Raw genomic sequence first — 13,243 nt, forward strand, 5'->3', positions numbered from 1 at the left:
TATTTGTGTGTATTTATAATACTATTTATTATAATTAATTAAGTTATTTAATAAAATTAATTATGTAACTGAGTTATTTAATAAAATTGATTAATGCATTAGTTTTACAATTTAATTAATTATCTCATAATTGATTAATATATATTATTTTTTAATAAGTGAATATGTCGTAGAAGAAAAAAAACAATAATACATACATTCATATATGAAAGCTACTAACATAATAAGAAGGTATAAATTGGATATTCAAAATAAAAATAAAAATTTATTCCTTTCAACGACATGAATAAAATGAATTGAATTGTATTAGCATTTGTAAAACTAAAATAAATATTTAAGCATAAAAAGTAAAAGACAATTTTGTGCAACAATAAAAATTAAATGAATAATTAGATTAAGAGTCTAAATTTAGTACCTTAGCTGTATATAAAATTTTCGGCAATTCATTAAATCATCAATTAGATATAGTTATAAATATAGTTTAAAATAATTATCATAAATAAAGTTAGCACATGAAAGTTAAATTTAAAATATCAATTTATTTCATAATTGCTAAGTATAGTTTTACAATTGAATTGCTTTTAAGGAATTTTATACCATGTCCATAAATTAAAAATCATTCCACACTTAATTTTTAAATTAATTATCACAACAACAACCAAAATTTAATGTAGATGACCAACCAAGGACAGTCCCCAAAAAAAAAAAAAGAGTTGACACTATGAATTTCTTTCAATTAAATTTATAGAAAAAAGCACTATACCAGATACAAATTAAATTTATAACTTTTTTGCCAGTCAATAAATGTAAAGTATATATAATTTTATTTTTTTCCATAATGAGTAAAAGGTGAGGAAAATGTAAAGTATATATACCTCTTTTATCATGCCTTCTCTTCTTTACTTAATATCATTAACTCTATCCTACATTAGTATACCTAATTCTTAACTAATTATAAAATACCCTTTCTCTCTAAAAAAACAAAACAAAATTCAAAGCTAGTAAGTATTTGTTAAAAATTCAAATATAAATTTCAGTCTCAAAGTAAAAATAATTTTTTTTGTAACATATAAAATAAATTTATAAATATCTTAAAATTTTGAATATAAAGTAATTTTAATTTCTTATACGAGTTTGATTTTTGTCTTGTTGTTATTGAATTTTCTAAATAAATATACAAAAAAAAATGTTTTTTTAAGGAGAAAACTTCAAGTCTTATTCAATTATATAAAATTAACATGTAAAATGAAGTTTGTATTATTTATATATTATAAATTTATCTTATATCTAATCCAATGAAATTTCCAACTCATTTTCTTTATAACGGTCTGAAACACATTAAAATAATTATTACATTTGGATTAATAATTTTTTGTTTAATCAGACAATATACAGCTTGAAAGCTACTTTAATGATGATTAGATTTGGATTAGTAATTTTTCCTTTAATCAGAGAAGAGATTAGAGAGCTAAATTGTGAAAGTTGACATGCTTTTAACGTGATGCAATCTCACTTTTCTTGAAGGGATTAGTGTAAATAGTTGTCCTAAAGGTGTGAACAAAAGAGAGCGTTGAAACCGATTCTCAAACCTTTCACTCTTTCTTTCTTTAACTCCTCCATACTTTCACTTTTTTTTTTTTTTTTTTTTTTTCCACTTTATAAGTTACTTACTTATCAGATCCATCAATCTCCTTCTCTAATTCCAACCTAACTTACTAGTAAACCCAACTTTAAGTTATACACCATATATATTAATTACACTCCCACTAATTAATTACCAAATAAAAACCATTTTAATCATGGAAGAATAATACAACACAACATCACAACACAAGCATTGACATTCCCCAACTTTATTATTATTATTATTTTATAACAACATATTATATACAAATGACACACAAGTTAACATGCTGCGTTCACATTTTTATACTAATAGAAAAAAAAAAAACTCAAAACACAATTTAAGAAAACAAAAAAAGTCTCAGTTTTTATTTCGTTAGTTACTGTTGTTACCAGAAAAAAAAAATAGGTATAAAAATGTAGGGTATGGATAATAAAATAAAATATTATTTCAGAAAAGTAACACCCTGAGGCTGAGCTACGATGTTATTATAAAGTAGTAGAAGTGAAACAGAAAGCAAAAAAGTGTGGTCATGATGAAGGCGTAGAAACAAGTGCTTGGAGAGGCGCGTGAAAAAGCTGAAAGAAGTTAGTTTTCTTGTTAGTAACACTTCGAAGGTTGGAAACGCAAGGAAGATTTTGGTGACAGACCACTTGGGTGTAGCTGTTATAAGACGGCTTCAACTTCTTTCTTGCCATTCACTACCAAATTTCACAACACACACATACATATAAATATATATAAAAATATATATATATAAAATATATATATATATATATATATATATATATATATATATATATATATATATATATATATATATATATATATATATATATATCCACATAACATAACCACTTCAATTCCATCACTACATCGTAATCACATTTCTCTCTCTTACCTTAAATAGCATTGTTTTACATATAAAACTGCTGCGTTGATCCTTTGTTTCTCATCACTTGTGTTGTTTCAGCTTGGTTATGGAGATGGAAGGGTTAGATTCCAATTCTAATTCCAACTCCTATTCTAGCTCTGCCCAGAGCAACATAGCCAAGGGCAAACGCACCAAAAGGATGAGGCTTTTGTCCCCTTCTGGTGTCGTCGTTGTTACCACCGCCGCCACCACTGGGGTCACCACCAGTTGCTCAAGTCCTAACTCCGGTGGCTCCTCCACCACCACCTGTGAGAGCGAAGAAGAAGACATGGCAAATTGTTTGATTCTCTTGGCCCAAGGAGGGGAATCTCACTCTCATCAACCTCGTCATCACAGACAACAAGTTGAAGATCATAACGGTGTCAAGACAGCAAAGGGTAACGCTAACACCATCACCACCACCGCAACAACCGCAGTTGACACCAAAGTCGGTTTCTTTATTTATGAGTGCAAAACGTGTAACCGAACATTCCCTTCGTTTCAAGCACTGGGTGGACACAGGGCGAGTCACAAAAAGCCAAAACTTTCGCCTGAAGAGAAAAAACCACCACCCTCTCAATCGCCACACGTGGCTGTTACAACCTATGATCGGTTCGAAGAGGATAACGTTAAAAGCGGTCCTCCGATTTCCCTTCAATTGGGTCACGGCAACAACAAGGGCAAGATTCATGAATGTTCCATCTGCGGTTCGGAGTTCTCATCAGGACAAGCATTGGGTGGACACATGAGGAGGCATAGGTCATCGACAAACACCAACACTGTTGACACATCAAGTTCTAACACCGTCATCGGCGTGGCAACCACTGTTTCGCCGCCGCGGAACGTCTTGGAGTTGGATCTTAACCTCCCGGCGCCGGAGGATGATATCCGGGAGGCTAAGTTTCAATTTCCGGTAACAACTCAGATGCTGGTTGGTACTCCGGCTTTGGTAGATTGTCTTTATTAGAGAGCAGGGTGGGGATTGGAATTTGAAAGAATTATTATTTTGATATGAATGTGAATTATTAGTGTTATTTTTAATTTACAATTATTGGTAATTATCGAATTTTTTGGATTACTATTCCTAATTGGGTTTATTAATAATTTCCATTTTGATATATGTGATCGATCTACTTGTTGAAGTTGGAATTCTTTGAGTAAGTAAGTGGTTAGTGTTGATGTGGTTGCCTTTGATTCACGAAAAGTGAGTGATAGTTCATAGGGCATCTTTTATTGAATTAATTATTTTATTTTACAAGTTCTTGTTTGAGGGGATAATCGAGGGCGATGTGCGAGAGAGAGTGCTTTGGCATTGCTATAGCTAGGGTTTGGTTTTGGCATCACCATGACCAATAACCATAACCATAATCAAAAGTGGTGGATTAGGTTCCTTTACTTGTTTTGGATTTCATTACAATAAAGCTAAAACATCACTTTCTCATTCACACTCACTACCCATTCCCACTCCTTTCATTAATGAAGAGAATAAAGGATTTGTCAAAACTGTTTGATAAATATGCCTCTACCATATGCATGCCCATCACCATGTATCTTTCAATCTCTCACTTACTCTTATTTAAAAAAATATATATACACTATAATGTATCTTACTATATATGTTAATCTCATCCTCCCCACAACTTTTTTGCCATTAGTCGCTTCAAACTAATAGGTTTCACCTAATTAATTAACAAACTGTCTTTTAAAATTTGAACACACGTATATAATGATTATTTAATAATTGGTTTGGAGATTATATATGGCATGGAAGTTTTGAGCCCATAGAATAGAAAGTTGATGGTGGGAAGAAAGATAGTATTAACTTTGAAGCCACAAGTGCATCTGATTAGGACTTGTAGGAATGGTCCACTGTTTGGAGTTGGACCCATCACCCACTCGTTATTAGTACTACTCTTTTGTAGCTACAAAACTTAACCATTATTTATGCAGATCACATAAGCAAAGATGAGAAAAAGACAGGGCGAGTGACAACATTTTCAGTTTCTCTCTTCCACGGAAAATAGTATTAACCTAAGAGAATCAAGCAAAATGAAAGAGAGAGATACAAGAGTTTGAAGTCAGTTTGAGTGGGCACTTATCTATACTTAGTAATCTGCACGTTTAGGTGAATGGTGCTAAGCGAAGCATGTGGACACGTACATTGCGTGAGGTGTCCGAATGCATAACAACATAATCACTCATTCACATTAGCACATGTACTTCCAGATCTTCCCTCCATCTCCTATAAATTAATCTAATAACCTTCTACTTTATATTTTTTTTATTTTATATTCTCCTTTATGTATAAACTCTACTTTATTCATCATATTATATTCTCCTATATCATAAACAATTACTTTGCTTGCTTTCTCAACGCCCAATTTTCATTTCTCTTCACGCAACTTATCACACTGTAATACGCGTTTCACCAATGTTTCTTCAATGTAGAAAACCTTGTTTTTATTCTGTATGTGAGATGATTTCCCAAAAGGAGATCATTGGGTTGTGTTCAAATTTCACTTGACTACCTAACTTACTCCAAATGGCCATCCTCGATTACCAGGCACGACCAGACATAACTGTGGTATCTGCTCAGATGTCAATGTCTTTTGGTGAAAAAGAACGAGGAAATCAACTGAACTATATAGTTTTTCATGCATTGCGTGGTTTGTTACCACGAGAGATTAATTACGAAGATTAAACAATAATGAAATATTAATTCAATTCCCGTAAGATATTGTACAAAATATAAATGAGTTTAAGTTTCATGTTCAATAAAAATAAGAAGTTTGAGTAAATAAGATAAAAGATTTATTTTCTTAAAATTTTATGTTAGAGATGGCGTCAATATTTTTATATTCAATAGTAAAACCTACACTATTATTTTTTTATTTGGGGGAAAATTTTGTTAGTACAAACAAAATCTCATATTAGAAAAAATAAGAGATGGGCATGAGTTTATATACACATAAGATACCTTCATTAATAAGAGGTTTTTTAGAGTGATACCACCTGAAGCGGACAATATCTTATCAGTATAGAGACTTATGTGTATGTGTGAGTGTTGAACCCCTCCCTACAAATTTTCTCTTCAAGAAGAAGATGATGTATGTTAGAGTAACATTGGTTGAAGGTTTTTGGTGATGGAGACAAATGTCTCAAATGCATGAGTTGGTTTACTATGTGGCTGGTTGTGGCCATAACCAGAAAAGTAGGCATTTGGCCGGCCATAAATTCTGTGTGTCGTTGCTTGCTAATCTTAAATTAATTTCCACACCATTAATCAATTGCTTAATTAATACCCTATTGGTGTTGAGTCTTGACCATAAGCAAGGTTTAGTTTCCAAATATCAACCATTAAGATGCCAATCGGTGTTTGCTGTGCATCTTCTTTTTCATTAATTAAATAGTGCCATTTCATTTCATTCTTTCTGGAATATGTTCTAAAGATCCACTTCCTTCGTTTGGGGTTTGGTTAGCTTTTGCAAAAGCTAAGTTACTAGAACTGAGAATGACTGTTGAACAGATTTTGACATATTGTTGACAAAATTATGGATATTTACCGATTTAACGTAAGCTACTTTTTCTTTCTCCTTCAGTTGTTGGGAGAAATTTTTATAATATTCCAAGAAGCCTTGTTGGTAGGTGTTAAGATATTTCTTGTGGTAAAAATCGTGTCGGTTGATTCAAGACAAATGACATACATAAAAGAAAAATACTTTGTAGGTGTTAAATGTACTATGTTAAATAGACTTGTTACTTTTCAATAATAATGTTGAGTTATTCGATTTTAAAATATCTGACTTCATTACAACAATCTTTATCAAATGTTGAACGATTATACACGTTAAGTTTGGTAGAGGAGTTTTTAGTGTAATTAAATCTTAAATTAGATTTGTCAATCCAACTAATTATGATGATTAATTATAATTTTTTTAATATAAAAAGGGTGTTTTTGTTTAAGGTATAGAGTCTTTTTGACATAAAAGGATTTTCTAGTAAAAAAATTATCCTTTCCTTTCTTGTTTTTCATTCTTTTATATATTCTCTGCTTGTTATTTGTCTATTTCCTTTCGTGTTATGTATTTATTAATGGTGCTAACGAATTAAGTTAAAATTAATACTCTTCAAATGTCAACAAATTTTATTATAATATGAATTTCATTGAATGCATATTCAACGGAGTTGCTGTGGTGTAGTGGTTATCACGTCAGTCTTACACACTGAAGGTCCCCAGTTCGATCCTGGGCAGCAACATAAATTTTGATTTTACTTTTTTTTTTCTCTTTTCGTCAAATCATTACTTTTTTGCCAAATTTCTTTTAACCTTAGACAAATGTGATTGTCAATTTAAACTTTGAAGAACATTCTTTTTTAACTTCATTTCAATAGAGTATACAACATTTTACAGGATGTTCATAACAACATAGACAATTTCTTTGTCAATAAGATGTTAGCCCCACACTAAATGGAAATCTTCTACATTTTTGTTTCTCCTCCAACAGGAAAAAAAAACGTTGAATCTTTCAGTGGCCTCCAAAGAAACACACTTGAATGTAAACATGACCATTGAATCAAGTGCAGAAAAACAACGGATTCGTTTTATATTCCATTTTCATGCTCACCAAACCAAGGAAAGATCAAAGAAAAAATAGCCTTTACCATCAACAGAGTAGTGCATTGCATTGTCCTAAAAAAAATGAATAAACATTCAAGAATGGGGTATGAACAGAACAAAAATGTTCAAATGAAAGACAGTTCTCATTTTGGACCTATGATAAACCCTTCCTCATCCGAGAGTCAGGGCATGATTACAAGATTACAGACTGCTTGAAGCTTCAAGATTCATGTTCATAAGATGGTTATGCACCTTGAACAAAGGTAACTAGCTCCAAATTGTCCATTTAGCAAAGGAACTTCAGAAAATATTTGTGCTTTTAGTTGGCAGAAACATTCAACTTCACTCTAGCTGTAACTTCTGGGTGAAGCTTTAACTCTGCAATATATTCTCCTGTTTCCCTGATCTCTGGAAGATCAACAATTCTCTTGTCCAACTCCCTAGAAATGAATCACAGGACAATATATCTTAAAGCAACATTAATCAATCAGATTACAAAACAGATATGAAATAAATATTGGAAAAACAACTCATCTCCCCATTTTTTTGCAGTGAAATGTACTTAGATGATCTTCCCCCAACAGATTCTCAGAACTAGGAAGATTGTTTCAAAAGTGTGAAAATTGAACCCCGTATAGACAAATACCATATAAATTGAAGAGTGCCACAAATTTGAAAATTCTCTAAAGTGGTGATCAAGTAGAAAATTGTATAGATTGAAACACGTCAAAGGAATCCATAGAATTATGCATGGATAGTTTACATTGATAAAGTTGGATTATATTGTATTTTCTACTGGCAATTGGAAAGGGAAAAACCAAAAAGGTAAAATCAGATGCACTACTGAAAGACACTTGCAATACTGACAGATGATACCAAGTTATCACATGAAACATATTATGCATGCACACTCCAAAATAATGACATTTGTTAAATTAAGTATCGGATATTGAATGACTGTCTTACTATTTCAGAAATTTGGTTCATATTCTATAAATATCACAATATTAACACCCAAAAATCAGAGAAAGCTCCAGAGTCAAATGAAAAAACAGAATAATAATCTGCATTACTTAAATGACAAACACCCTACTTTGTATTTTAGACACATTAAAGAAATGGAAAACTTGTGAATGTATATCAATCAAAGAACATCCATAATACTAACAAAATAAAAGAATTTTGTAAAATATGGTACCTTTGAAGCTGAGCCTTGATTATGTCAACAAGATCTTGAGCAGTGACACTAAAAAGCATTCAAACATCAGACACAAAATCCATACAAGGACATAAATTGACTTCTCATAATTGTGCAAGACAAATCTCACCTTCCAAAAATTTGTTTTCCTTTACCACCTTTACGCTTCACCTTGAAAGCCCCAACAGTTTCAAAAATTAGAGCAAGTTGTTGTGCCTCTTCTTTTACCTGCAGAAATGTAAACATGGACAGCATATGTCTAAAAGAACTGTGCATGGGGTAAAATACTTGTTAATAAATTCAGAAGATAGTATGAAATTAGATGTAAATTTTCCTGGATGCAGATAACCAGATATCAAAAAGAAAGTGTTTTACAGCATGCAAAGTTACTACAGGGATAACCATCGAAAGATATGTACATTAGATCATATAAAACTCTTTTTCACAAGTTTACAGGTCTTGATGCAAGTTTTATATATGGAGCTTAACACCATAGCATTCATTTCTAATGTTATTCAGAGATGGTAACCCTGAATCCAAGTAGGGATGGGGATGAAAGGAAAAAGTACCCGTCTTTTCTCAGCCTCGATTCTTTCTTCTTCTATCTTCATTTCCCTGGAGAGAGAAGGTCAAAATTAATAGTTCTAAGCACAACGCAAAGTAAACTCAGATCAAAACTTAGACGAACATAACTAGCCCTAAATTTCAATGATCATTCCTCGAAAAGAAACAGATAGAAAGAGTCTGAAACAAAAAAATGCACAAATTACTAAAACAAAGTTTATTACACTCACAAACGCAGAATTTTCAGAATTTTATCATAAAAATGCACAAAAGCAATCTCATTTAAAAGAGGCCAATTTCCATTTGGCAATCCAAGATGACAGCATTTGTTATTGAACTAATACAGCAGGAACAACTTAAAGAAGAAGGAAAAACATGAAAAACCTGTCCAACCCAGAACATCAAAGTCCTATGGGTGAAATAAAAATAACATCCTAAAGTCATTACTAGTATAATTATTAACTAAAAGCCATCTTTTTGTTGTTCTCCAATCAAATCCTAAAAGTCTCGTTAGTCTATATACACAAATGAATCACATTCAAACAACCTTTTATCAGAGACATATTATATTTCATGACACTACAATGACATATTCAGGACTCACTGGAAACTTATCCAAGCATGAACAACCTACTTCTTGTTTGAAAATCATCATTTCTACTACGAACCGGTCATGGAAACGCAAATTCGAAGCACTAGTCCAAAATATAGAAATTTGAAAACAATTTTATCAGATAAATTAATGTTCCATCCAAGACCTAGGTGGTTTAATCACACATTACTTGAGCAGCAGGGGTGTAACAAGTTGTGCCTTTCCCAAAGGAAGCAGATAATTTCTGTAAAAACCAGCCTTCACATCAAGGAGTTGCCCTTGCTTTCCCACATCAGCCACATCTTCCTTCAGAATAATCTGATTTCACAAATAACTAACCAAGTGAACATATAGTGCTGCAAAATACAAATACATTACTGTAGAAAAAAAACGAGCATACCCATTTGTCGGTATAACTAAAAAATTCAAATTTGACATCCAAATAGTGTTGAAAAACACGAAATTTTATTTCTTTATCGTGCTAGAACATGGAATTTTATGTAACCTTTCGAGTTTTCTTTGCCTTCTTCTGAGCGAAGACAAAAAAGTGCGCAGTTTGGTTGGGGAAGTGAACTGGAACCTTAGAGCTTCCGGTGAAGGTGTGGTGAAAGAGTGAAGAAGAAGAGGAAGAGAGAGAAGATAATGGTGACGCCATTGATGGATTGAGAACAAGCACGATGTTCTGTTTTCTTATCTCTTGTCCAGTGTTACCCGTCGAAAATTATAAAATGAGAACTTTTTAAATTTTGGAATTATTAATTAAATACAATAATGTAAAGTAAGATTATTCTTTATTTGATAAAGAATTTGACTATTACTTTTATAATTATTATGTTAACTGAGGAACTTTTTTAGTTGATATTATATATATATATATATATATATATATATATATATATATATATATATATATATATCTTTGAGTTTAATTTTAATAAACTCTGAATATAAAATGTTTTATATGCTCAATTGATAGAAAAGTATTAGTATAAGTTTTAAAAAATCTTAAAATATCATAAAATTTACATATACAACTACGATTATATAATTTAAATTCGTATAACTCAAATTTATTATACGTTATTTATGGACAAGTTTTCTAGTCTAAAAAATTATAATATATGAAAAATAAATTCTTGTTCAAAATGTTAAAATTAATTTCTTACTACTTACTTTTAATTGGCAGTATTATTATTGATTATTTTATAGAATTTTTAGAATTGTATACGATTATATATGTTTTTTTTTTATAATTTTCTTAAAATTTGATTTTAGTCTCTATATTTTTAATTTTAATTACTTAGTCCTCAAACTTAGAAAAGACTAAGTTAATTTAATCTTTTTACCAATAATTTTTTTAATTTTAAATTTGAATATATATATAATATCATATATTAGGTAAATATGGCTATCACAATTGTGAGAAAAAAATATCAGTTAAAAATTAAATTTAAATATAGAAAATATTAAAATCACGAATTTTGCAAAGAAGTTAAAACGAGTTTAAAAAGTCAAATATTTTTATAAAACTAGTGTTTTTTTTATATTAGAAAAATTTTATTAAACTTTAAAATGATTTTTATTAATAAATAATTTTTATTGTAAATAATTATTTAAATTTAAAAAATTAGTTATTAAAATATAAAATGGTAAAATAAATTTATAAAACAATTAAGTTTGGATTAACATTTAAAGGATAAAAATAAATATAATTATTTTAGATTAAAATAATAATTGCTCTTAAAATTAGAAAATGTAAAAGAAAAAAAATCCATTGATATCTAAAACAAAACATATTTTCCCATTATCATTTCAGGTGACAAGTATATATCAACTCTATTACTATTTTGTGTTATAAATACCTAATATAATTGTAAAAAAAATAATTAAAATAAAATCTTTAATAATATTTTAATACAATATTAATCTCAGAAATAAATATTATTTAATAAAAAAATCAACTAGTTTTTGTGTGTTTACTTTAGGTTAGAAGTGTGGAATCATAAAAATCTACTAAATAAAATATTGTTTCATGATATACCATGAAAGCAATGATTCTTGTAAATACAATTTTTGCTAAGACAAATTTTTATTATCTATATAATTTATCATTACTAAATAAACTACTAAATAAACTTATACCTCTTATTTCAATGTATTGTGACATTCAAGTTTCTATATTTAAAGTCTATGGCAAAAATTTAATAAAAAAAAAAAACATATATGAGTGAGACATACATTCATTAGAAACATAAAATTTCTTATGATATTAATTTTCTTAATTTTGTCAAGTCAAAAACAAATATTATGAATACATGTACAAAACATTGATGCATCGAGTCATCAAAATTTATACAACTTCATTTTTATACTTAATTTAAAAGATCAAATATTGTTAATGTATATATATGATTGACTCATTTTTTTATTAACATTAGAATGAGGTGATCATAACACTAATTATCCCTAATTTTAGCAATATGTTGAATAAAAATATGTTAACAATTATAAAATAAAACAAAATAAAATGTTTACACGGTAAAACAAACCTCTATTCATAGTAAAAAAAAGACGTTTTATTTTTATTATCCCACTAAAAATAGGGAAAGTAATTAGTGCATAACATGAATATTGATTTTAAGCAGAAGGGGTAAAAATCGCAATTTACAGTATGTATAAAAGTCTCAGAATATTGATTTTAAAAGTTTTAGTTTTTTTTATTTACATTTTATGTGAGTATTTTTAGACAATCATTTATACTACCTGAACTAGATTAGATAATAGTCATAAGTTTTTTTTTATTATTATTATACTTTAATTTGTCTCTTTAGCATTTTGACTCTACTAAAACGAAGGTATGCTTAATAATATGGATTCTCATAATATTTTATTCATGAATTATTGTACACTCAAAGAAATAAAAATCCACTTGCTATACATAAGAAGAAATTAAGACGTACCATAACATTTTTTCAACATTTCGTTGAAAGCATTGAATTTTTAAAAGGATTATACATTAATTAGTAATTCGTTTAAAGATAAAGCATAATTTTTAAAATTGATTTAAAAAACATGTTTAAAATGTTTAAATTAATTTTAAAAATTGTTTTATCTTTAAACTAATGTGTATATATATTTTTTGTATTTTTTATGAAAGTAATATAAAATAATTTTAACAAAAATATGTGTGGAATGTTTTTCATATATGACAATCAAACTTTATAATAAACTATAATACAACATTCATATATCATTTGCTATAAAAGATATTTTACATAATTTTTCTTAAAATACAAGAATTATATATATATATATATATATATATATATATATATATATATATATAGGGGTTTGTTAACACGCGTACGTCTGTTTTTCANTTGGTACGTTTTAACAATGTGTACCGGATTATAGTAGACAAAAATACCCTCATTTATTATGGATTCTAAGTTTTAAGATCAAGGATATTTAAATAATTTTCATTCTCAAAACTAAAAAAAAAAAAAACAAACCCTTACTCACCTCCCTCATTCCTCTCAATCCTTTCTCTTTCATCTCTCTCACTCCAACACATTTTCTCTGTCATCCCTATTGCCCCAACTCCCAGGGAACTCTTCTATACCTATTTCTTTAATTTCCTTATGTCCCTTTTTTTATCACTGAATCAACTTCTACAGGTTACACACATTAATAAATATAAAATGATTATAAAAGAGTAAACTTTTTCAATTTTT

General features: G+C 29.1%; 2 protein-coding genes and 1 non-coding gene across 3 annotated transcripts; 2 read left to right on the top strand and 1 right to left on the bottom strand.

The window, feature by feature from the left end:
• The first annotated feature begins 2,485 nt into the window (after window positions 1–2,485).
• Window positions 2,486–3,679, top strand: LOC106755606 (zinc finger protein AZF2). The gene has a single exon (XM_014637791.2). It carries the CDS (start codon window positions 2,605–2,607, stop codon window positions 3,502–3,504), a length of 900 nt encoding a protein of 299 aa, XP_014493277.1. The 5' UTR covers window positions 2,486–2,604; the 3' UTR covers window positions 3,505–3,679.
• Window positions 3,680–6,721: 3,042 nt separating this feature from the next.
• TRNAV-UAC lies at window positions 6,722–6,794 on the top strand. Its single transcript has one exon. It is a non-coding gene; the product is annotated as a tRNA-Val (tRNA).
• A 322-nt stretch (window positions 6,795–7,116) lies between these two features.
• Window positions 7,117–10,227, bottom strand: LOC106776282 (50S ribosomal protein L9, chloroplastic). Its single transcript, XM_014663686.2, has 6 exons — window positions 10,015–10,227; window positions 9,700–9,827; window positions 8,923–8,968; window positions 8,484–8,581; window positions 8,354–8,401; window positions 7,117–7,595 (listed from the first exon to the last, which is right to left on the bottom strand). Exons 1-6 carry the CDS (start codon window positions 10,162–10,164, stop codon window positions 7,475–7,477), a joined length of 591 nt encoding a protein of 196 aa, XP_014519172.1. The 5' UTR covers window positions 10,165–10,227; the 3' UTR covers window positions 7,117–7,474.
• Window positions 10,228–13,243: the final 3,016 nt, after the last annotated feature.

The sequence above is a fragment of the Vigna radiata genome, chromosome 2 (assembly GCF_000741045.1).
Source record: "Vigna radiata var. radiata cultivar VC1973A chromosome 2, Vradiata_ver6, whole genome shotgun sequence".
NCBI lineage: Eukaryota > Viridiplantae > Streptophyta > Magnoliopsida > Fabales > Fabaceae > Vigna > Vigna radiata.